The 25,465-nt window shown below is 37.4% G+C and overlaps 1 protein-coding gene across 3 annotated transcripts in view; it reads right to left on the bottom strand.

Moving 5' to 3' along the window:
• Positions 1 to 24,582, bottom strand: part of LOC127639350 (leucine-rich repeat protein SHOC-2) — a 28,793-nt gene extending 4,211 nt beyond the window's left edge. Inside the window, exons 1-8 of one of the 3 annotated variants that reach the window (XM_052121301.1) lie at positions 24,489 to 24,582; positions 9,965 to 10,923; positions 3,735 to 3,872; positions 3,024 to 3,154; positions 2,680 to 2,868; positions 2,114 to 2,236; positions 1,825 to 1,962; positions 849 to 966 (exon numbers count right to left, since the gene is read on the bottom strand). In XM_052121301.1, the coding sequence (XP_051977261.1) occupies positions 849 to 966; positions 1,825 to 1,962; positions 2,114 to 2,236; positions 2,680 to 2,868; positions 3,024 to 3,154; positions 3,735 to 3,872; positions 9,965 to 10,604 (1,477 nt within the window). In that variant the 5' untranslated portion in view covers positions 10,605 to 10,923; positions 24,489 to 24,582. Of the gene's footprint in view, positions 1 to 848; positions 967 to 1,824; positions 1,963 to 2,113; positions 2,237 to 2,679; positions 2,869 to 3,023; positions 3,155 to 3,734; positions 3,873 to 9,964; positions 10,924 to 23,751; positions 24,456 to 24,488 lie in introns of those variants that run through there. The other 2 variants (XM_052121302.1, XM_052121300.1) reach the window with 2 other exon arrangements.
• Between the last annotated feature and the right edge of the window lie 883 nt (positions 24,583 to 25,465).

Below are 25,465 nucleotides of genomic sequence, written 5' to 3'. Positions count from 1 at the left end.
ACCAAGATGCGCAGGTGTCTATATGGCTTAGCCAACTATCTTGCGTTCTCATACACACTGCGATACCATTCAATACGTCGAGAGTCATAATTGGATAAAGACTAAAACTGCAAGTATAAAAAAGTTATTCTGCAGGATCACTTGTCGGTACGGAATCTAAAACAGCTCTGATCACACTGAGAAAAGCTCAAGTCTGCACTAATTTAGGTGATTCTTACAGTCCTATTTTTTTTCCAATATCAAAAAGACAAATGTTACATACAGAAAATTAAGTCAATTTTGGGGCCATCAAGATTTTGTTTTAGATTGTGAAATTTTTATGACAGTTGCGAGCATTTTACCCCCCAATTCTCATTACTGCAATGCAAAAAAGATGGTCATTATGATATTCTCATTATAGCCATGTGAAAAAAAAATTGGAATGTACTTATGCATCATAGTAGTACTCCCTTGGTACTGCCTTTTAATTTAGCTGATTTTAATAAAAATATATTTTGTTATGTAATGACAGTTGGGAGTAAAATGTGCAAAAAATGCAAGAAGTCATGATGGTCCTAAATCTAGGCTTAAATTTCTTTTTGCAAAATATAATTGTATTGAATTATTCAATAAATTATACATTGATTTGTGTTCAATATGACCACGTCATATTCTTGACAGGAATCGTGAGATTCACGCATTAGGCGACCTGCTTCATTAATTGTAGTGAAGTAACTTGAACACACAAATAAAAAATCATTTATACAAATATCGATCTAAAACATTAATAATCGCAAGAAAAAGGATGATGACTTGTTGACATTGTTTTGCCAATTTTTTTTTTTTTGAGGGCAGCAGTAACGATATACCAATCTCTTCAGGTAGATGCTGCAGTAGGTTCTCTCCCAAGCCCAGGTACGTCAGGTTGGTCAGGTGACCGATCCCTCTTGGCAAAGTGGTCAGCTGATTATTGGTCAACACAAGTTTCTGAAAATTAAGATGAGAAATTACTCAGAATACCAAAACGATCCACATCCACTCAGTCACCCTAGCACAACCTCAGTCAAACCCTCACTCAAGCACACACATTACCTTTGTTCCAAAATCTAGTGATCTGCCAACCTAGAAGGCAATGTTAGGCATCAAAGGCATTTGCAAAGACTGTTCCAAACAATAGCAGACAGCTAATTTTGGACAAAATCTTAGGCAGCAATGTGTAGTTAGTTATCGCATTGTAGAGTAGAGTATTGCATTGTTAGCTTAGCAGCATGCTAATGTAGGACCAAAGGGCAGATCCTTTCTACTTGAATGAGGGAACAATCTCAAAAACAGTTGGTTAAAATGACTATCAAAGAACAAATTTCAGGGGGCCTGGGTAGCTCAGCGAGTGAAGTTTTAATTAACTTAATATGTAAACAAGTTATATATCTTGTTTACAAGTTATTATTACTAACAGTAATTCTTTAACAGTAATTAAACAATTGACAAATTTGTACTAAACACAGCCTAAATGTATTAAAATACACTGAACAAAGAATATTAGAGGACAATGCCAATACTAGCATTTCTTGAGTATAATAATGTTAATTATATTTAAACAGTACATGAACATATTATTTGGAGTCCTCCATGTGCATTTTGTGGTATTAATGTTAACAATTAACCGATTAATTGATCGTTCATTCCACAACGATCGATTGTGAAAGTTTACATCCATTAATTCTAAGTTTTCATTTCTGTTAGGATACTTAGAAAGCAGCTGCCAATGCAGACAATAAGGTAAGTTTTTGGAACACAGCTATAAGGTATCTGCTATGGATCAGGGCACTGATACAATTGTCCTACCTGTAGATCTTTAAGGTAGGCAATCTCATTCGGGAGACACTCCAGTTTGTTTTCTTCGAAGTCAAGCTCTCGTAATTTCCGTAAATTCCCAATCCCATGAGGCAACTTCTTCAGGAGATTGTTGGACAATATGAGGACCTAAAAGAAACAAAATCAAAACAATGAGCTAAAATAATGACCCTGAACAACATGAGACACTGTGCCCAACTAAATCTCAATGTATCTGTCTGCTGTAGTAAAACAACTATGTGGAAACAATGTAGAAAGAACTAATAAAACAGAATGCTACCTCTAATGACACAAGTCCGCAGATGTCCTCTGGAATCTTGGTGAGCTGGTTTGTTGCCAGGTTCAGCTCCACCATGCTGGTCCATGTCCCAAAATCTAGCGGGAGGGACGTTAGCTGGTTGTCCTGTAAAAATAGTTTCAAATGAATTGAAAGACAAGTAAACCAACTTTCTTAGCTATTTTAACATAAGTAATTTGCAAAATTCATGTCTCTATGATATTATGGTCCTTAAATAGGGCTTGGGTCCCTCCTTCAATGCCAGTCTAATGGGACTTTTTTTCCCATTTTATCATCCACAAGGTGAAAATCAGATCAGTCTGATCACTTGGAAAACTAATAGAACATCTCTCCTCAAAAAGCCATTCTATTTGAGGTGTTATTCATGTTCAAAATAGATTTGTGCTACAGACAAGTGTCAAAGTTTAATATTAAGGGTTTGTTCAAATCCCTTACCAAAGTATGACCAATATTAGTGATGCTTGCACTCAATATGAAATCAAATTTGTGGGCTGCACATGTTCAACAGTACTCTATGACCTCCTGTGAACCAGAAAATGTGTTCTTACCTTCATATTGAGCTTGCTGAGCACTTTTGCTCTGGAAAAGATGCCAAAAGGGATCTTGTTGATACGGTTGTGCTCCATGTTTAGAGAGTAGATGGTGGAGAACTGGGATGGGCCGCCCACTGGGTAAGACTGGAAGCAGTTCCGTGCCAGCGTCAGACTTGTCAGGTTCACCAGGCTGGAGAGCAGCCCCTAAGGAGAAAAATTTATGTAATACATGGGTGACAAAGAATAGAGAATACAAACGGACAATGGCGCACAGTCAGCGCTGACAACAAAATAATGCTAATTATTAAAAGCACAGAGCACGACAGCTCTGAAATCTAGCCAGGCTGCATAAGACTCACCTCTGGTAACACTGAGATGTTGTTATTTTCGAGGTTGAGCTCTTCCAGCTCTCGGCACTTGGCTAAAGATCGAGGGATCGCTGATAGACGGTTGTACCTCAGGCCTAAACGGTTTATACTTGACAGGTTACCTGCAATAGTGAAGTAACATGATAAACACCGACTCCACTTTTATGCTTCAGTTTGTGATCTAAATGATCCCGTTTACACCTGGTATTAAGATGCATTTCTGGTGATCCAATCACATGTGGTCAGCGCTACACACAGGTCTAAACGGGGTCCAAAACATTTTGGATTGGATCACAAAAACCAAATACGGAGGTAGTCAAAAACTCATGTGACCAAATCACATTTAAGATGTAAACTGTAAAATAATGGTAAACAGTAATGGTGCTAAAATTTGATTTCAGATGAATCTGGAAGAAACAGCGTTCTGTTTTTTTTTTACGCATCTTTTATGACTTTGTTGCTCTTTAATATCATGTAGTAACACACTGACATAGTGATTTATGTGGTCACAGGAGATAGAAAGAGTTGATCTACTAACAGCTTTCAAAATAATCCTATAATCTCTTGGCATGCAAGGCCACTGATCCATTGTACTAAATTAGGCCTTTTTGAAATACTATTTAATTTCTAAAAAACAATAAGTGACAAAGCAAAAATTGTAAAGGAAAAAGCTTTGCCCCCCCATCTTGAATAGATCCTCACCTATAGTTTCAGGTAGGTCAAGAAGTTCGTTGTGCTGCAGGTCAAGGTTGGTGATCTGAGTGCAATTGCCAATCTCTTTAGGAAGGTGCTCCAACTGGTTGTGGGCTACGTCCAGCGTAATCAGGTTACAAAGCTCGCCTACAAAACAACCCAGAACATTGCGATATTACTATTTATATTAGTGACTGAATACACTGAATACACAACATAGTACACTGAATAAACTACATAGTACACTGATGTTTGTACTATGTTGTTTTTATGTAGCACCATGGTCCTGGAGGAACGTTGTCTCGTTTCACTGTACTATCTGTATATGGTTGAAACGACAATAAAAACCACTTTACACTTTGAACTCTGTCAATTACCAGCATTATTTTTGTCTATTACTATTAGGTGTTGTAAGTATAAATTGTAATGGTATGCAGATGTCCTGCACTCTGTGACAGCACTAGACTCTTTAAACAACAAATAAAAATGTGGCCACGGGCAGTTGTCAAATTATTTGATAAGCATATCAGAAGACTTGGATGTGCTTTCTGTTCATCAATAATTCTCATAACAGGAAGCTGAGTTTGAAGAGGATCATTCAGGTTTAACGGCATATTCAGATACATAACAGTTGTCAGCTGAAGGAGCTATTTTGCTAGTGTTGTTTTTGACAACCGTGAGAGGATGCACTACTGCTTGGTGATGGTTTCAATGGAACAATTGTGTCTAAAATGGTGGCCAAGTCTGACGGATGTTCCAGAACTGCTAACATCACTTACATCACCTTTAATGGACAGTTGAATCAGACTAAGTATTAAAATAATTGCTCTCCAAAAATGAAAGTTTGGTTATCATTTACTAACATCGTTCCTAACCTGTATGAATTCATTTCTTCTGTGGAATACAAAAGAGATGCTTAGCAGAATGACCTTCCCTCCTTCTCATATTACAATGGCACACAGTGACCAGCGGCTGTCTGGCTTCAAATAGGACAAAAAAGCACCACAAAAGTATTCCATATAAAATTTTTGAGGTCTCTAAAGCCATATGATAGCTTTAAAGGTTTAGTTCACCCAAAAATTAAAATGACTTACAAACGCTCATGACATCCCTGATGTGTATGACTTTTTTCTTCTGCAGAACACAAATGAAGTTTTTTAGAGGGATATCTCAGTTCCATACAATGCAAGAGAATGGCTTCCAAAATTTCAACCCTCCACAAAACACAAAGGCATCATAAAAGAAATCCATAAAACTCTAGTGTTTTAATCCATATCTTCATAAATTATATGATAGCTGTGGGTGAGAAACAGATCAATATTTAAGCCATTTTTCCAAGAAATTCTTCTCCCTGCTCAATGCATGAAGAACATGAATCACCAAAAACACAAGAAGAATGTGAAAGTTAAAGTGGAGACTAATGTATAGTAAAAAAATAACTTAAATATTAATCTGTTTTTCACCCACACATAACATCCCTTCTGAAGACATGTTTTTAACCACTGAAGTCATATGGATTCCTTTTATGCTGACTTGTGTGATTTTGGGGGCTTAAAAATTTTAGCACTCATTCACTTGCATTGTATGACAAAAAGAGCTGAGAAAAAAATCTTGATCTAAAAATCTTCATTTGAATTCAGCAGATGAAAGAAAGTTATACACATCTGGGATGGCATAAGGCTGAGTAAATGATGAGCTAATTTTCATTTTTGGAAAAACTATCCCTTTAAGTCATTATTTACCAAAAATATAAACTATAATAACTCTAAAATATAATTCTCGCATGTCCATATTCAAACTTAAAGACATATCACATTAATGTTGCCCAAATGCAATTTGTTCAGGTGTGTCTTGTACCAAAGAGACAATAAGTGCAAGTGAAATTTGTAGAGCTCGACCAATATATAATTTTTTTTTTTACAACTGATACAAATTATTTGAATGTTTACGTGTCCGATATTAGGGTATCTGCAGATTTTAAAGAATTACATTTAAGACTTTTTAAAGGCCAAATTAAAGAAAAATTTAAGACCACTTTTGCAATTAAAAAACCCCAACAATAATTCATTAGCTGGTAAATACAAAACCACTGAGGCTACTTGAATGTCTCTGGACATGTTGTTTTTTCATATTTTATTGTGCATTTTACAACTAGTTAATAGAACATTAAAACTCTAAATGAAATCATTAAGAATGCATGTAGCCTAAAGTATTTAGCCTTTATTGTGACACTTCTCTATAGTCACTTGCTTTCTAGCAAGACATGATGCATTAGACCAGTGCTTTGGCAACGTCACCACTTATGTCAAACACGGAAGTGGTGGAAAAAACCATGTGCAAAAAATAAACGTTTATTGGATTACGTTGTTGAAAAATTATTCAGAGGGCTCTAATTGACTGCTGTGGCTTCAAGATCATCAACTGAGCTGACTGGACTGAGATCATTTCAACTCACAAGCTTGCAGCATACATTTATAGTGAACATGATTACATGTTTGTTATTAACACCTCTCATCTGTCAAATCTAACAACAGTCAGCAGGCTTTCTCCCACCACTTCCTGCACATGCGCTGACATTTTTGTAAATAAGTAGATTGGTCTATAGACTTTATTCATAGTAGCACCATGTTTGATTTTTAATGGTAATGGAAATTAGGCTGTGAGGGATAGACTTATTATTTCTTCAATGGCATGCATGGTGTAAATCTGTAAAAACCTCCAATATCCCATCTGATTTTCCACAACTCATGTTGTCTGGAGTTTTTCGTCTACCGAGTGTCCTTGAAAATATATTTTTTCAATGCTTTGTACACGGAACGATCCAAAAACACTTTAAACTGCAGTATTCTCATCGAAGAGACTGTACGTCTATCCCACACAGCCTTGTTATCATTATCATTAAAAAATAAAAGATACCGCTGCTGTGAATATGGTCTAGCATGTGCTGAATAACCTTTTTATTTAATTTCTTGGCAGATACATTTAACAAATACTTTAACAGGTAGTTCATTTAAAAATTATATTTCTGTCATCACTGCTCCCTTAAGTCTGAATTAATTTTTCTCTGCCACAGAACAAAAAAGGAGATGTTAAGCAAAATGTTTAGTCTCAATTCACTGTCACTGCATCTTGTTTTTCATTCAATGTAAGTGAATGATGACTGAAACTCCCTAAAATCTCCTTTTGATATCCACTGAAATAAGAAAGTCATACAGGTTTGCAACAGCATAAAGGTAAGTGATGACAATTTAAACTTTTTATTATAATATCTCAAATAAAAACTCATCAGTTACCTTAAAAATGGCTGTTTAAAGTGACAAGATATATTGTAAATGTTAACAGATTCAATTATGAAAGAGAAGGAGAGGAAGATACGCTGTGCTGCTTTCCCCCTGATTGGTCTGAATAACTCGCAGCATCATGCAGGATGCTCTGTCTTGTCTGTCTGTGCGCGGTCAGTGTACTCCGCAATGTTTTTACTGCATGAGAAAATGGACATGTGGCATGAGAACAGTGTCAATTGCATTGGCAGCCCTAGATCTAGGGAGATGGAGATGAGCGATATAACTGGTGTAACTCTGCAGCTGAGTAGGTCTGTTAGCTTTACAATTATTGTCAAAGGTAGTGTAAAATAAGGAAGCACAACGATTTGAAAGGAGTCAAATGACCGCTCCAACCTCGCACGCTTGCAAATTGTAACGCTGACCACTTTGTCGATTATAAGCTGGAGCGACAGTGTTATAGATGCAAAATAATGCCGTTTGTGTTGGTTTATGCATGAGTAACATCGTAAATTCAGTAAGAATACACTTCCCTGCGCATGCTCACACTAAATTCAAGCGTCAGCTGCTAAATGCTGGATGCAACAGAGAGAGAGAGAGATGATTTTTACTTGCGCAGATTCTGCTGTTTTAAGTGTCTCCACTATTCATGCCCCAAAATTTAAGACCTCAGCAAACAAAATGTTCTTGTAATTTATTTAAGATATTAAAGACTTTTTAAGGCCTTAAATTAAAAAAAAAAGTTGGACACGCAGATACCCTAGATATGCAGAACTAATCTTTTTTTTTTTTTTCTCATTTCACCTTTTCACCGATCTGCCACAACATTAAAACCACCTGGCTAATATTGTGTAGGTCCCCCTCATGCCGCAAAAACAGCACAAACCCACATCTCAGAATAGCATTCTGAGATGATATTCTTCTCAACAAAATTGTACAGTGTGGTTATCTGAGATACTGCAGAGTTTGTCAGTTTGAACCAGTCAGGCTATTCTCTGTTGACCTCTCTCATCAACAAGGCGTTTCCATCCACAGAACTGCCACTCACTGGGTGTTTTTTGTTTTTGGCACTATTCTGAGAATATTCTAGAGACTGTTGTGTGTGAAAATCCCAGGAGCAGTTACAGAAATACTCAAACCAAACTTGAACCAGTGAGTATTGACGCTGACTACCACCCCTGGATTTGCGAGTTTGAATCCAGAGCATGCAGAGTAACAAAATTGGCCCGGCTGCAAGGGAGGGTAGAGTCACATGGGGTAACCTTCTCATGATCACTATAATGTGGTTCTCGCTCTCAGTGGGGCATGTGGTGAGATGTACGTGGATGCCGTGGAGAAAAGTGTGAATCCTCCACACGCTATGTCTCAGCGTTAATGCGCTCAACAAGCCACATAAGATGCATGGATTGACGGTCCAAGACACGGAGGCAACTGAGATTCATCATCGAGAGTCACTACGCCACAACGAGGACTTAATTGGGAATTGGGCATTCAAAATTTTGGAGAAAAAAAGAGAGAGAGAAAAACAGCCCATCTGGCACCAACAATCATCCGTGCGATTATTTAAATCCTGCACAACAGTCTCTACAATTTACTCAGAATGGTGCCAATTTCCAGTGTGCGGCAGTTCTGTGGATGGAAACACCATGTTGATGAGAGAGGTCAACAGAAGACTGGTTTGAACTGACAAAGTCTTCAGTAACTCAGATAACTGCTCTGTACAATTGTGGTGAGAAGAATATCATCTCTGAATGCTGTTCTAAGATGCGGGTTGGCGTAGTTTTGGCGGCACGAGGAGGATCTACACAATATTAGGCAGGTGATTTTAATGTTGTGGCTGATCGGTGTATATTACAAGAGTTAAAAATAGAGCTTGCACTCAAGTAGGAAAAATCTCAGATGAACATATTTTTTAAGAGGCCCCAACAGAGACGTCAAAAAACACACAATGTGCAAAATCTTAAACAATAAATATGTAATATTTTAATAAATCGCAACAACAACAGCAGCAACAATAATAATAATAGGCTAAATAAACTGGCAATGTCTAATGTTTTCAAACTGAGAAAATAAAATAAATAACAAGGGAGTCTAATAATTTTGCATGAATGTAATTGTCATTATAAACTACAATTTTAAAAAGGTTTAGGGGTTGTTTCATAGGCTAAAAACAACAAGTTCACTGGGATAAGTATGTATTCACAGGAAAGTGCAAATACATAGTAGCAATTACAGATTCCATCTCGGGGCATCAAAATGATTAATAATTCATTTGTAATTCAAAATTATAGAGGATGTCTAACGAAATACATGCTGACAGGGTGCTTTTTTTGTTTTACAGTGAGCAATGCATCTGCAGTCTTTTTGGCATGAATTTCCACAGAGCTGTAATTATGCAGATGATGGTTAATAGCTGGATAATAGACGGTTAAAGTTATATAGTAAATGTTAATATAATGGCTATTTTGTTGGAACATGCCTGAGCATCAACCTGGTGAACAGCAACAAGACTAAAGATCATAGCCAACAGAGAATTATATTAAACCATTTTATTTCCAACATGCACTCATCCAAGGCTCATCAATTTAATTAATTTAATGTTACACCTTTGGGACAAAAATTATATCAGATTAAAGAACAATGCTTGAATGTTGGAAGAAAAAACTAATTATCGGTCAATCTCTAGAAATTTGAGCGCATAAAGCCTTCAGAAGATATGGAATATTTAACTTTTATGGCTCCTTTATGTCATTTTCCAATGCAAGGATAAAGAGTCGAGTGAAAATCTTCAAATCTTATTTTGTGTTCCAAAGAATAAAGAAGATCACATGTTTTGGAGGGTGAGTAAAGGACAATAGACTTTTCATTTTTCTGTGAACAATCCCTTTCATATTTTAAATTTCCAATCACATAGTGCACTGTTTTTGAAGGAATGGATTTAATCATCATGTCACTCACCAATCTCTGCAGGCAGCTGTTTGATTTTGTTCTCTCGGATGCTGAGCATGGTGAGTTTGGACAGGTTCTTGATGTCCTTCTCCACTGTGGTGATACGATTAAAGCGCAGGTAGAGCGTGGTGAGGGAGCTGACGCGGTAGACCACAGCGGGGATCTCCCGTAGTTTGTTATGCCGTAAGTCAAGCATGCGCAACTTCTTCAGGTTGTCTAGCGAGTCGGGTAGGCTGGTGAGAGAGTTCTCGCTGAGTGCCAGCGTCACCAGTCCCGACAAGCATCCCACCTCTGGCGGAAGGCTTTGCAGCTTGTTGCTGTACAGGTAGAGCTCAGTCAGCTGGGTCAGCTCCTTGATGGAGGAGGGCAACAGATGGATGGATCTCTTGGACAGGTCCAGGCGCATTGAATTCTCCTCGCGACACTTGTTAAGTTCCTTGATGACCTCGGCATTGCTGGATTTTTTGCGTGTGCTAGGCGGCGGGTTGGGGCGCTTTATCGTACTATCCAAAGTAAAGGCCACCGCGGGCGAAGCACCGCTTGTGTCTTTCTTCCCATCTTTGGCATCTTTCCCTTTGGTTTTGGATTTCCCTTCGGCTTTGGGTTCCTTCTCCTTAGAGTCTTTATCTTTGCCCAGAGTACTGCTCATGGCGAAAGTCCCTCGGCCCAATGGCACATGGGACTCTCAGTCTCTCTCACTTTCTATCTACTTTTTTGCTCGTTATTCAAGGGCCGTTCTGGTGTTGAACCAAAGGGAGAGGCTGTTATATCTGTGTGTGTTCATTCATACCTGAGTGTTTGTGGACCGAGGCAGTCAGTACTCCTGTTGGGGTTAAAATTCCATAAAGGCAATGCGTGTTTGTTGTAGTTGGTGTGGCATGGAGACCAGTAGCCTCATGCTTGTTTGAACTGCACTCCTTCCTTCAGCTGCTGTACACAGACAGGTTGCCAGGATTCACATCCTTTGGCTGTTACAAGAAAAAAAAAAAAACATTTTTAAAATTTTAAACATTCCTTAAAGTGAAAGGGCAGGGTTAGAGCCTTATAGACAAAACTTTCATTCAAATTTAGGATGTGAAAAAGGCATTTAAGAGCTTCCCTCAATGACGCAAATGTATCAGTTGGTAACCAATAAACATACAGTTGTTTCCTGTACATTTACACCACAAGAAAATTCAGAAAGGAGGCCAATTAAGCCAAATCAGATTCAAATCAGTTTCATCTCTTTTCACAAGATGCATCAGATGCTCCTTGGAGGAATTGTGGGAACTTCTTTGCCAACAAATCTCAACCACAATATACATCTGAAGTCAGAAGTTTACATACACTTAGGTTGAAGTCATTATAACAAATTTTTTAATCACTCCACAGATTTCATTTTAGCAAATTATAGTTTTGGCAAGTCATTTAGGACATGTACTTTGTGCATGACATGAGTAATTTTTCCAACAATTTTTTACAGACAGATTGTTTCACTTTTAATTATCACAATTCCAGTGGGTCAGAAGTTAGCTGTGCCTTTAAGCAGCTTGGAAAATTCCAGAAAATGATGTCAAGCCTTTAGACAATTACTCAATAAGCTTCTGATAGGAGGTATACTAGATTGGAGGTGTACCTGTGGATGTATTTTAAGGCCTACCTACAAACCCAGTGCCTCTTTGCTTGGCATCATGGGAAAATCACAAAACCACAAGTCTGGTTCATCCTTTGGAGCAATTTACGTATGCCTGGCCTATGTTTATCTGTACAAACAATAGTATGCAAGTATAACACCATGGGACCACAAAGCCATCATACCACACAGTAAGGAGATGAATTCTGCCTCCTAGAGATGAACATAATTTGGTGCGAAAAGTGCAGATCAATCCCAGAACAACAGCAAAGGACCTTGTGAAGATGCTGGAGGATACGGGTAGACAAGTATCTATATCCATATATAGAGTCCTATATCGACATAACCTGAAAGGCTGCTCAGCAAGTATGAAGCCAATGCTCCAAAACCACCATAAAAAAGCCAGACTACAGTTTGCAAGTGCACGTGGGGACAAAGATCTTACTTTTTGGAGAAATGTCCTGGTCAAATTTTTGGTCTAATGACCATAGTTGTGTTTGGAGGAAAAAGGGTGAGTTGCAAGCTGAAGAACACCATCCCAACTGTGAATCATGGGGATGCAGCATCATGTTGTGGGGGTGCTTTGCTGCAGGAGGGACTGGTGCACTTTACAAAATAGATGGCATCAGGAGGAAGGAAAATGATGTGGATATATTGAAGCAACATCTCAAGACATAAGCCAGGAAGTTAAAGCTTGGTCACAAATGGGTCTTCCAAATGGACAATGACCGCAAGCATCTCAAGGACTCTCAGTCTGTGAGAAACAAGATTCTCTGGTCTGATGAAACGGAGATTGAACTGTTTGGTTTCAATTCCAAGCATCATGTCTGGAGGAAACCAGGCACCGCTCATCACCTGTGCAATACCATCCCAATGGTGAAGCATGGTGGTGGTAGCATCGTGCCGTCTGGGTGTTTTTCGGCGGCAGGACTGGAGGACTTGTCAGGGCTGAAGGAAAGCTGAACGCAACATCTTGAACACCTAAAAATGGCTGTCCACCGATGCTCCCCATCCAACCTGATAGAGCTTGAGGGTGAAGAATGGCAAAAAATACCCAAATCCAGGTGTGCAAAGCTTGTCGCATTACACACAAAAAGACTTGGAATTGCTGCCAAAGGTGCTTCAACTAAGTACTGAGTCAAGGGTCTAAATACTTATGTCAGTTTGATATTTAATCATTTGTTAAATTATCAAAAATCAGTTTTTTGCTTTGTCATTATGGGGTATGGAATGTAGACCGATGAGAAAAACAATATTTTAAAGCATTTTAGTATAAGGCTGCAACATAACAAAATGTGAAAAAAATGAAAAGCAGAAAATCATGCAGATACTGGTAAAGAGCTTCAGTTAATGTTCACAAAATCATTACCAAGTGAAATTCAAGGACTTTCAAATAATTTTTCATTTGTTTTCAAGGGCTATGTTCCGAGATTTTTAAATACAAATATTTTATTCATTCAATTTATGTATACAACACTTACAACAAAAGTGTATAACTTGTTCCGTAAACAGTAATCCATGTGACTCATGTGCTATGTTCCATATTTTCTAACAAGGGTTAACACTAATGAGGGTTAAATGGGTTATATCATCAAATTTGTGTGAAAAAAAAAAAAATATATACTATTTAAATTGTGAATTAATAAATTTTTAACATGCTGGGAAAATCACTATATGCTGCCTCTGAACTTTTCCACAACATTTTGTATTTAAAACAAATATTAAAATTATTAAAAATATTTAAATAATAAAAAAAGGTTTAAAATTGATAACACGACCCTGCACTAATTCTTGTATTAACATTTTGTAAGAAATAACCTATTTTGTGAGACACAAAGCTGTCTTTACACAAGGGTCACTAGACCACTCTCAAAACAGAATCCTCCATTGATCTGCATTCAAATCTCAGAATGTTTTATATCTCATTGAAGAATTTTTTCACTCTGTAGAGTAATTTGTAATTAGAACTGATAGAGATTAGGGCTGGGTATTGATACAGATTTCCTCAATTCACATGGGTTTATTTCAGTAATCATGTCCCTTTTGCTTACATATAAAATAAATTATTTCCCAGTTAATGACGTTATTTATCCAGGGGACCTTTTAACTAGGTACCGGTACATTTGGAGAATATAAATATTACTAATTATATTTTATAACGTTTTTCATAATTTGTACTATTTACAAGTATTTACATTGATTTGTTGAACATGTGCTAAAACCTCTTTAACAAAAAACTGCATTTCTGTAAACAGCACCTTTAAATGAGCGTGTTAACTAGAGAGCACTCGAATGGCTTTACCTCATCTCTGCGATGCGTGATTAAAATTAAATGTTTTTTGTTATTGTTTTTGATCAACAACTGACCGTAAAGAGCAGAAAGGGTATTAAAAGAGCCATTATTCAATGACAAATTGGTCATGTGGATCTCTTCTTTGAATACACATTTCACGGAGCAAGTTTTATTCTCAACATGTTGTGAAAGGATCTCGCTGCCCAACACTTCACGACTAAACTACACAATTACTGGTGAGTGAAATTTAAATATTTACCAGCCAGTTGCCAAATATATTCACTTTAGTCACATTGTGCGAAATTTGTTTGCAAATGCAAGTGATTTCCTCTCATTGTAATTGAGTGAAAGATCGTTCTTGGGATTTAAGAATCAATATCGAGACCAAATGAAGATCGCAATTCATATAAAAACAATATTTTTACCCACCCCAAACTGAGATCACATTTTTTCCCATTCTGATGGTTAATGTGTACATTAACTGAAGCTCCTGACCCGTATCTGCATGGTTTTATGCATTGCACTGTTGCCACACTATTGGCTGATTAGATAATCCCATGAATAAGTACTGGTGTATCGTAGGGCTGGGCAACATGTAAATATTTTAGCGATAACTGCCTTAAAAATATTGCAATATCTGATTACATCGTCAACCCCCCTGCTGAGGGTTGGTGAATTTTTTTGCTTTAAAAAATTTATTAATTTATTTAAACACGAATAACTTAAACAAAATACATTTCTAAATTCAAATAGCATTTTAAACCAAACGAAGAAAAAAAAACGAATAAAATAACGAAGTGCTCAAAAAATCTTATTTAACCACCAAACAAAGACAATTATAAATGTAAAGACAATAATAATCCAAATAAATAAGCCTAATAATATCCCTTCTGTTCCCAAAATAATGGTGCCAAATGTGTTATCGAATTTGTGTTTTGGAAATACAGCTAATGCTACCTAAAGAAAAGAAAATAAAACTAAATTTTATTTTCAAGGTAGGGCTGGGCGATAAAACGATATCGATATTTATTGCGATAAAGAAACAAAATCCACAATAAGCTTTTGAAACAAAATCCACAATAAGCTTTTGAGGAATTTTATTTACTGTGTGTCGCTAAAACACAAGCAGTTCGGCTTTCTCAGGCTGCGTTTCCACTGGGGCACGAAATACACTCAAAGGCACTCACAGTGCTAGGAGAGAGCTTGCTCCGCACCGCTGCTAATCCTACGATCCACCTTGCGAGCATGACGCTCGGCTTTCATATGAATTCATTGAAATTGCTCTCAGCTTCGCTCACAACGCGCCAGTGGTAACGTAGGGTCAGACTGGATTAACTTGCTAATGCTAGCTGCCTTGCTAACAATTAGGTTATGTCAGACACCGGATTGATTCCATCCGCACTGCAAGAATTCATGACAACGGTTGCACCCTCTCATCATCTCTAGTGAAGAGCGCGACAGAACAACAGTGATGTGGACAGCAGCTCTGATCTTTCTGCGCTGTGATCTTGAATATTGATCTCTAGCACCAAACATGCATAATTTCTGCCCTGTCCCGTTCCGCATGCATTGCCTCTTTTCCCTGCATGCGTGTAGACATGAAGCACAGCATGAGTTAACGTGGTTTCAAAGCACCTTCTAGACAATAACTTTTTCCCTTCTAAATGTAGCTTTATTAATCAGCATGTTACGAGCCTTTAATAATAAACAAATTGATTTCTGTTCTAATTTTGTGAAAATTTATTCGATGTCTGGAATGGATAAGGAAAGACTAAAATTACTAATTGGTAGACTAGTCTCTCACTTTAATGAAAATATACAAATGTTTTTAAAAAAATTGTTTTAAACGTTTTCTACATTTTCTCTCGGGACACCCCTGAACCCACATTCAGCATCATTCCACAGTCACAAGGGCTTCTATGCCCCAAACTTGGGTATCTGAATCTAAAGAAATATAAAAAGATTTATCCAACAAATACTGCACTGCTGTCACTATGCTTCAGAACAAACAGTTGATCTTTTAACGTTCATTTTCAATTGTTAAATTGGTAAAAGATCCCACAGACCCCCACTGCTCTGGCCGTCTCTGGACCCCCGTGCAGTTTTGTAGAGACTATTTTAACTGTTTAGAATAAATTTTTTCTTATTTTCTTCCATCAACTTTGAAATAAAAAAAAAGAAAGTGCAATGTGTAAATGTATATCATGATAAATATCAATACAATATGAAAAAGATTATCATGCTAAATATTTTGTCCATATCACCCAGCCCTAGTACAAGGTGAACGTGTCTTGCATTACTTTATGACTTAATCACTTTCGTCTTTATTTCATACAAATACATATATACATATACCTTATACAAGTTTTTCACAATTCCTGACATTTAATCATAGAAAACATTCCCTGTCTTAGGTCAGTCAGGATCACCACTTTATTTTAATGTGAAATGTCAGAATAATAGTAGAGAGAATGATTTATTTCAGCTTTTATTCCTTTCATCACATTCTCAGTGGGTCAGTTTACATACAATTTGCTAGTATTTGGTAGTATTAACTTTAAATTGTTTAACTTGGGTCAAACGTTTTGGGTAGCCTTCCACAAGTTTCTCACAATAAGTTGCTGGAATTTTGGCCCATTCTTCCAGGCAGAACTGGTGTAACTGTGTCAGGTTTGTAGGCCTCCTTGTTCACACACACTTTTTCAGTTCTGCCAACACATTTTATATCATATTGAGGTCAGGGCATTGTGATAGCCACTCCAATACCTTACCTTTGTTGGGCTTAAGCCATTTTGCCACAACTTTGGAGGTATGCTTGGGGTCATTGTCCATTTGGAAGACCCATTTGTGACCAAGCTTTTACTTCATGGCTGATGTCTTGAGCTGTTGCTTCAATATATCCACATCATTTTCCTTCCTCATGATGCCATCTATTTTGTAAAGTTCACCACTCCCTACTGCAGCAAAGCACCCCCACAACATGAATTTGTGACTATTGGGATGGAGTTCTTTGGCTTGCAAGCCTCACCCTTTTTCCTCCAAACATAATGATAGTCATTATGGCCAAAAAGTTCAAGATCTGGCTTTTTTCTGGCTCTTTTGGAGCATTGGCATCTTTCTCGGTGAGCAGCCTTTCAGGTTATGTCGATATAGGACGCATTTCACTGTGGATATAGATACTTGTCCACAGGTTTCCTCCAGCATCTTCACAAGGTCCTTTGCTGTTGTTCTGTGATTGATTTGCACTTTTCGCACTAAACTACGTTCATCTCTAGGAGACAGAATACGTCTCCTTCATGAGCGGTGCGATGACTGCGTGGTCTCATGTTGTTATACTTGCAAATTATTGTTTGTACAGATTAACGTGTTACCTTCAGTCATTTGGAAATTGCTCCCAAGGATGAACCAGACTTGTGGAGGTCCACCATTTTTTTATGAGGTCTTGGCTGATTTCTTTTGATTTTCCCATGATGTCAAGCAAAGAGGCACTAAGTTTGAAGGTAGCCTTAAAATACATCAATAGGTACACCTCCAACTTAGTACACCTCTATCAAAAGCTAATTGGCTAATTGTCTAAAGGCTTGACATCATTTTCTGGAATTTTACAAGCTGCTTAAAGGCACGGTTAACTTAGTGTATGTAAACTTCTGACCCACTGGAATTGTGATAGTCAATTAAAATCTGTCTGTCAACAATTGTTGGAAAAATTACTTGTGTCATGCTCAAAGTAACGACTTGCCAAAACTGCAGTTTGCTAATATGAAATCTGTAGAGTTATTAACAAATTAATGGTATTAAATGTATTTTGTGATAAATATCAATATCGAATAAATCGATTCAGAATCGTTTGAGTATGAATTGCGATGCATCTCTGAAACTATTTTTCCCCCACCACTAATATAATGGCCTTTCAACTTTAGATGCTTACATTCTTACAATTTTACTCTTTTAAATTGGACGCAGGTAAACCCAGCATGACTGAGACTGCAGCCTCAAATAAGCTCCCTATAAATCCTAATGCTGTCAGCAAGACGCTGGTTTTACAGAACACGTCTGCCATGAGGGAAGTGTAAAACAAAACGAACATTAGCAGATTAATATCTAAAAAAGCATAGAAACATTCAACCCCATACACATCAACTTTTATACAGAGAAATCACTTTGCTGGCTTTTAAATTATGTACCATTCATAAAATGGTAACAGCTAGTTCTTCCCTTTTGAATTGAACCATCTGAAAAAAGGGTAGAACAATAAATAGGTCTCTATATTATTATCGGCCAATATATGTGCCTTTATTACTGATGATTTAGCTGATAAAGGAAGCAGATTGGGCTCCATTTTCCAGTTCAATTCAATTAATTCAAAATAAGACTCTCTTTAACTATGTCAGGTTACAAAAGTAATTTAATGTTTTCAAATTGTTGTCTTCATACAGTAAAATGTTCCGATGTCCAATTTTACTTGAAGATTTCAAAATTCTAGATTGGAGATTTCATAGTGAACAGTTTTTCTAAAACAACAGACAAAAAAATATAAATTCATAATATTGATCATCGTAGTTTTTCTGCCATGATAATGTGCTTCTTCACTCCAAAATCAAAAGAAACAAATAATAATTATATTTTAATTATTTCATAATCAAGCCTGTTAAGACCATTTCGATTTTTTACATTGTGACATTACTTTCATAAGTTACACACATTTTACCCCAAAATTACTTTTACCTCAACACAAAAAGATGGACATTATGATGTTTCATTACACAATGTGAAAAAATATATATTTAAATTTTAAAATATTTATACATTAAAGTAGAACTTCTTTGGTATTGCCTTTTAATTTAGCTGATTTTAATTAAAAAGAAAATTGTAAAACATATTTTTTGCTGTAATAGAGGGGAAAAATTACAATGGGAATAGTAAAATAAAACGCCTGAAAGCATTACGGTTATGAGAGTTGGGGGTAAAATGAACTTAAAGGAATAGTCTGGGTTCAATACAAGTTAAGCTCAAACGACAGCATTGCAGCATAGTATTGATTACCACAAAATGTGGTAATGTCAACAAAACCTAAAACTACTGCAAAAATGACAATTTAAACAACTTTACAGCTTGAATAATAGAGGAGTTTAAACGGACGAATTAATGTGTATAAAGCTTCACATTTCTGCATTTAAACCCACCAAAAATTGGCTCCATTCACTTTCATTGTAAGTGCCTCACTGTAACCTCGATTTTTGATCTTTTCTTTTTAAAAGAAAAGGAGGGACTAGCTGAAATAAATTTTTGTGGTAATCAACATCATGACACAAATGCCGTGTCTTTATGCATTTGCTTAATAATTTGTGATTTGTGTTACAGCAAAACACATAAACAGTAAACAGACCATAGATATTAATTTCTCACTGGAGTAGTTTTAGAGCTTGTATGAATATATTTGCCTTATTTTTTAATGTATCTCTGCAGTGTGTGATGCTTTCATGGTTTTTACTGGTTGTCAGTATGTCACAATAGAATTTTGTTAATGGCAACAGAACTATTAATAACGGTTTCATTATTGTTGAACTTGGGCCTGTTCAAGTGTAACTGTTGACGCCACTTTTAAGTGAAATTGCGAAATGTAATTTTTTTTTTATAGAATACATTTTTTGTTGTGATTATTCAAGTCAAGCTGATTACACCATTTGTAAGTGTATGTAAGATTTCTATTTATCCATACAGAACTCCAGAAGTGGATTTGTGGAAATTTATAAAAATGCTAGCTGCACCAAGTTAAATGCATTAAGCTGAAGACATCTTTTAGTTACTTTGTTTACTTAGATATTTTTGTAAACAAAACAAAAAAAACAGTATGCAGCTCTATTATCTAGGCAAGTACAAGTATCGGATCGGGACTCTGTATCGGCAGATATTTAATATTTAAATATCGGGAGCCAAAAAAGCTGATTGGGACATCCCAAGTGTAATTTTCAGCATAAGCCAAGAAATATATATTTTTTTTCATATGCAAGCAAAATTGGCCTTATCACTAAAATATACCCAAATAAATCAAATCAGGAAATCTGTATCGATACACAGCCCTAGATTATTTATGATCAGGACATGTTCTTGACAGATTTTGTGAGAATCACCCTACTGGCATTGGGGAAGCCACGATTATACAGTTTCACTATTAACCACAATTAAAGGTGCAATATGTAACAATTTTCATGTAATATTTGCCTTTTTTTGCCAATGTGTGAACGGCTTGTAATGCAACTTCAAAAATGAGCCCTTCCCAGACTTCCTAGTTTGCCTATTAAAGCCTGTAGACTGATTTTCATGCAAAAGGAGAGGGTCACTTTTGCCGGAAAAATCCAAAGGATGTGACGTTTATGCACGCTCCCGAGAGCCTCGCCTCAGACAGTAGCTTAATTTCCGCTATTCAACAGGGACGACAAACAAATTGCAACACTAGGTAACATTATCTTAGAGATGGAATCCAGCAAACGGCCGGCTCCCAGCACAACACCAACTCCTACACAAACTCAGAGTAGGCTAAAAAAACAAAAAACATTTGTCCATTAAATCCAGTCTGTCTAAGCGGAAATGTGATCATGGTCGAGCGAAGTCTAGAGTAAACATCGGCAGGGCATTTGATTGATGGAGGGACCTTCATTCGGTTTTGGGGATCAAAACTGACCCTGAATTGTTGTTCATCTTATTGCACAGGTAAGCTTACATAACTGCAAAGCATGTGAAATATAACGCCATAAGGATAGATCTGTGTTTTCTAATTTTTTAATTTTAGATCATTTGATCTTGAATGCAAAGTAACTGTCATAATGTTAATCTGTTAATCTGTAATTATTCAGCCGGGTAAACTACAATAACACATGAAATGAATGCCAATGATAAAAATTAATAAAGATAATGCAAAAAGCTCCATTCATTAGTGTAACGGAACTTGGTTATACAGAAAATATATACATTCTATTATTATAAAACAACAGCACATCGATATATCAAAATGACAGTTGTGATGGAATCACATCATTACCGATTTATGTATCTATTTTATAAACAGCTAATGTCACCATCAACCAAATTTAGCTAACAGCTATTGATAAATTTGGCTAGCTAGCTAACACCGACAAAGGCTATCGTATGCAGTCAATGTATCATGCAAAGAAAAGTGATTACTTCCAAATACAGTCTCTCATAGTCAGACTCATATACAGTCTCAAAGATTGTAGTAAACAAATCATAACTGTGTACTCTTAATTATGCTACCTCATCTGTCAGCATGATGTCGGTGAATCACGTTGTCTCTTTGTACGCTACGTAATTGTTTTGGATGCTCGCTCGCTCGCGTCCCTATAGAGTGTGTGCACGAGCAACAGGTAGCTGGCTGCAGTTCACTTAATGGCCACAGGTGTCATTAATAACAAGGTTTTCTGAATCTTACATACTGCACCTTTAAAATGTCACGGTTAATTTAACTGCAAGGATTTAGAATCCAGGGTTAAAAACCATGAAATGCTTTATTTAGACATGGCAAAATAGAATACATAATGTATAAATAAATAATGTAAAGCTATTCATAAGATTTTGTAAGCCTAAATGTGAAAACTCTTCTGCCTCTGTACTGCAGCTGTTGCTATGGTTACGGACGGTGGTCGCATGGTGCTTAGCAAGGTGTCACAGACTGAACATGAACTTTCGTTTCATTTGAAACTGGGGCTACTACACACAAACACCAAAATATATCAGAAGAATTCTAACAAACTCATATCCACCAAAAAAGGCAACTTAATTCAGCTGTTAGGGAGCATTTAAATGACTGACTGAAGACAACGGGTGTAAATTATGCAGACAGAAGTCATAGAAAGATACACATCCTACAAATGGGACCGGATGCTCCACTAGTCATCCATCAACAAACTTGTACATTTAATATTTTTAGCTGTGATGATTTTAAAGTGATTAAGAGATGCTAGTTTTGATTAAGCGTGCAGACAGCACGTGCAGTTACTATCAGCAAGTAAACTTTGAAAAGTTGCGTCTTTTTGTCCTCATTGTTTAAAGCATTGCTGCTATACAAATTATCACAATTATCTTTTGAAGCACATCACTGAGCTCGGGATGCACATAAGTGTTTTCATGCCCTAGATTGGAGCATCTCTTATTGTACATCTCCTATTTATATTTTGTGTATTTATCCGTTTTCTTATTGTAAGTCTGCCCTCATATCTCCCCCCGAAATACATCCACTAAGACATTAAGTTGTGATATGATATGCATTTTTGCATCAGTGCTGTTGTATAAAAAGAAAAATTGCAAATATTCGTGAACTGGTTAACCGCTATCTTTTTTTCTCAGATGGTAATTTCACCGTCAAAAACTCACACCGCAGAATCCCTAAGGTGCATCTCTAGTTTGAAACATAAAACAGAATAGTTAATATGCAGAACACTGCAGCGAATCTGGATGCGTGTGAGATGCATGTGTGTGGTGGGCGAAGACAGTTCAATAGCACTGCAAGGCAGGGGTGATCCTGCATTACTTTCTCCAAATATTGCATCTGACTGCAGGGAAAATCTCATTCCTGAACACATTTTGACCCTGAAACTAGATGCATGTGAAGTCTGCCCTTCTGAACAAGGAAAGCTGCAAAGGACTGTTTGTTTTCAATAAAAATAAAGAAATAAAATAAAACATTGCTCATTCTTCATTCTTAAGCATCTGACACATATGTATCAACACAAGTTAAAATGTGTATGACATCCAGCCTTGTTCTAGAAACTTTGGGTGCAGACTGCTCAATCACACTGACAACAAATCAACAGAAAACAAACACTTTGTTTGAGACAAACAAATGAGATACACTCCAGGGTAACTTATTTTGATATATAGATACTGGGCCTTCATGTGCAACCATAGAGAAGGTGAGCTGAATTTGTCGAGTTTTGCATGCTGCACTTCTGGAAGATCACAAAGCATACCAGACTGTTCCCCTACATAAATCTCCATCCATAATAAAAGGATTAAAGACTAGCAGAAGTGAAAAACAGCCTTATCTGATGTGTGAGAAAGCTCAGAGTGCAAAGCGTCTGTTTTGATGAGGCTAGCTTGCTAACAATTCCTTGCGAGAAAACCACACAAACCTCACCGTCATTTATATCAGCTGACATGACATACATTAAAAAGAAGAGAGGAAAATACTCAGTCAAATCACTTCTATACGACGGCACAGAGAGCAAGATTGAAAGCTTTCTAAGGAAATCTCAGAGCTAACATTAGCCACCCTTCAGCTGCAGCTAACAGCATTAGCCTCACACACACACACACACACATACATACTAACACAGACACACACAAACAACCACACAGACACACACACACACTAACACACAAACGCACGCACGCACGCACACTAACACAGACGCACGCACACTAACACAGATACACACAAACTCACACAGACAGACAGACACACAAACCCACACACTAACACAGACAGACAGACAGACAGACAGACAGACAGACAGACAGCACACACACACACACACACACACACACACACACACACACACACACACACACACCACTATCACAGACACAGACACACCACACTATCACAGACACACATACATATCCTAACAAAGACACACGCAGACACATTCACTAACACAGACGCGCGCACACACACACACACACACACACACACACACTAACAAAGACACACACACACACTAACAAAGACACTAACAAAGACACACACACACACTAACAAAGACACACACACACACACACACACACACACACACACACACACACACACTAACAAAGACAGACAGACAGACTAACACAGACACATACAAATAACAACAACAAAAACACAAATGTCACCTCATTTCTCACCAAACCCGTACATTTTGAAATAAGCGGTCTCATCTTGACGGGACGGCAGTGTATTGACGTGTTCAGAACCGTAAATGTTCGTTCTTGTTGTCATACAGGCCCTCTTTAAAAACAAACTGTCATCCGCCAAACGGAATTCGGAGCTGCTCGAGCTCAAAGCGGGAAGAGCTGAATCCGCAGCGCGTGAGCGAGCGAGCGCGCGCGCGTGCGTTTCTGCGTGAGCGCGCAGCTGCTGCCGTGTTTTTAAAATGTGTATTTATTTTCCATTATTTTTTTACATATTACTTTTCCCTTACTGTCTTTGTTAACTCCACATAATTGATTTATATATTAAATATTTATAAAGTACTTTAAACGCTTTGGAAGCATTGCTAATGCTGTTAATGCCAATAAAGCAATGTTGCCTCTGACTCTGTATGACCATTTTGAGACAAATCACTCTTTTGTTTACTGTCGGGTGGCTGAGACCAGACGCATTCCGCAAGCATAGTTGGGTGTCTCTCTTTCGCAAGCCTACGGAACAGCGCACGCACGCAAGCACGCATACACACACACACAAAAGCACGCGCGCACACACAGAGCAGCGGCCATTCCGGGACTGAACAAAAGAGTACGTTCTAAACCCCCGATAGCAGCGTCGATCGCGCTTGACCGCCGAACGTGGACCTTTGTCCGGCGAATACACACTCGATCCAGAGCCGCGTTGAGCCGTAAAAGTGCGTTACCTTTCAGAGGTGTGACTCGGCCATCCTTGTTTCCTCCTTTCCAGCAGTGCAGCTGCAGCTCGCGCTCCCCTCCCCAGCCGCCCGCTAGCTCGCGTCACACGCACGCATTTTAGACGCGTCACGAGACTTCTGGAGCACCCTTTAATTTTTGTTTTGGAAATATCGCAATAAAGACAAACGTAAGATATAGCCCGGGGCGTGATCAGCGGCAAATGCTGCACATTGAAGGACAGGAATAATACAGCGTATTGACGAATGAATGCAAGAATTCAATCATTTTTTCATGTTGTTGTAATTAATGTGTAATTATTCAGTAATATTGAGCTAAACGGTGTGAATCGATGAGAACTAAGCATGAGCTTAATTGTCATGAAAATAACACATCACACTGCAAAAACATTAATGGTTCAAAATATGGGAACTGTATTTTCTTTAGGTAAATGTAGTTTTTCTCATATTTTGGAGTGAAATATAACCTGAATTAATTCTACACACTTTTGGTTGTAGATATAGCTTATTTGCTATGTGGGTAAATTATTTATTGTTAAATACATATTAGGGCTGTCAACTGAGCAGAGAAACTAAATTTGAATTGTTACTTTAAATATGTTAAAAATTCGAATAATATTCCAATATTAATGTCAGATAATTCTTAAATTGATGTTGTTTCCTTAGTCCACAAGAGGGTGCATTAAAAACATAAAACCATTCAGTACGTTATTTTATTGCAAAGAACATTCCTGGCTGTTAAAAAAGAGCATTCCATTTTCAACTAATGTGCATCAATATTTATAAATAGTGGGGGTATTCGCAGTGGTATTTGGCTGAATTCGGTGGTGAAGTGGCTCAGAATATGAGCCCAGGCCAGGGGCTGTTCAAACAGACAGAACACAACAGACTGGAACCGAACGTGATTTTATGTCACAACTAGCTCGTTACAAGCCACAACATAAAAGAGGGATCAGACAACAAGTCTA

The sequence above is a fragment of the Xyrauchen texanus genome, chromosome 48 (genome assembly GCF_025860055.1).
Source record: "Xyrauchen texanus isolate HMW12.3.18 chromosome 48, RBS_HiC_50CHRs, whole genome shotgun sequence".
Lineage (NCBI taxonomy): Eukaryota > Metazoa > Chordata > Actinopteri > Cypriniformes > Catostomidae > Xyrauchen > Xyrauchen texanus.
This window is presented reverse-complemented; position numbering and strand designations above follow the sequence as displayed.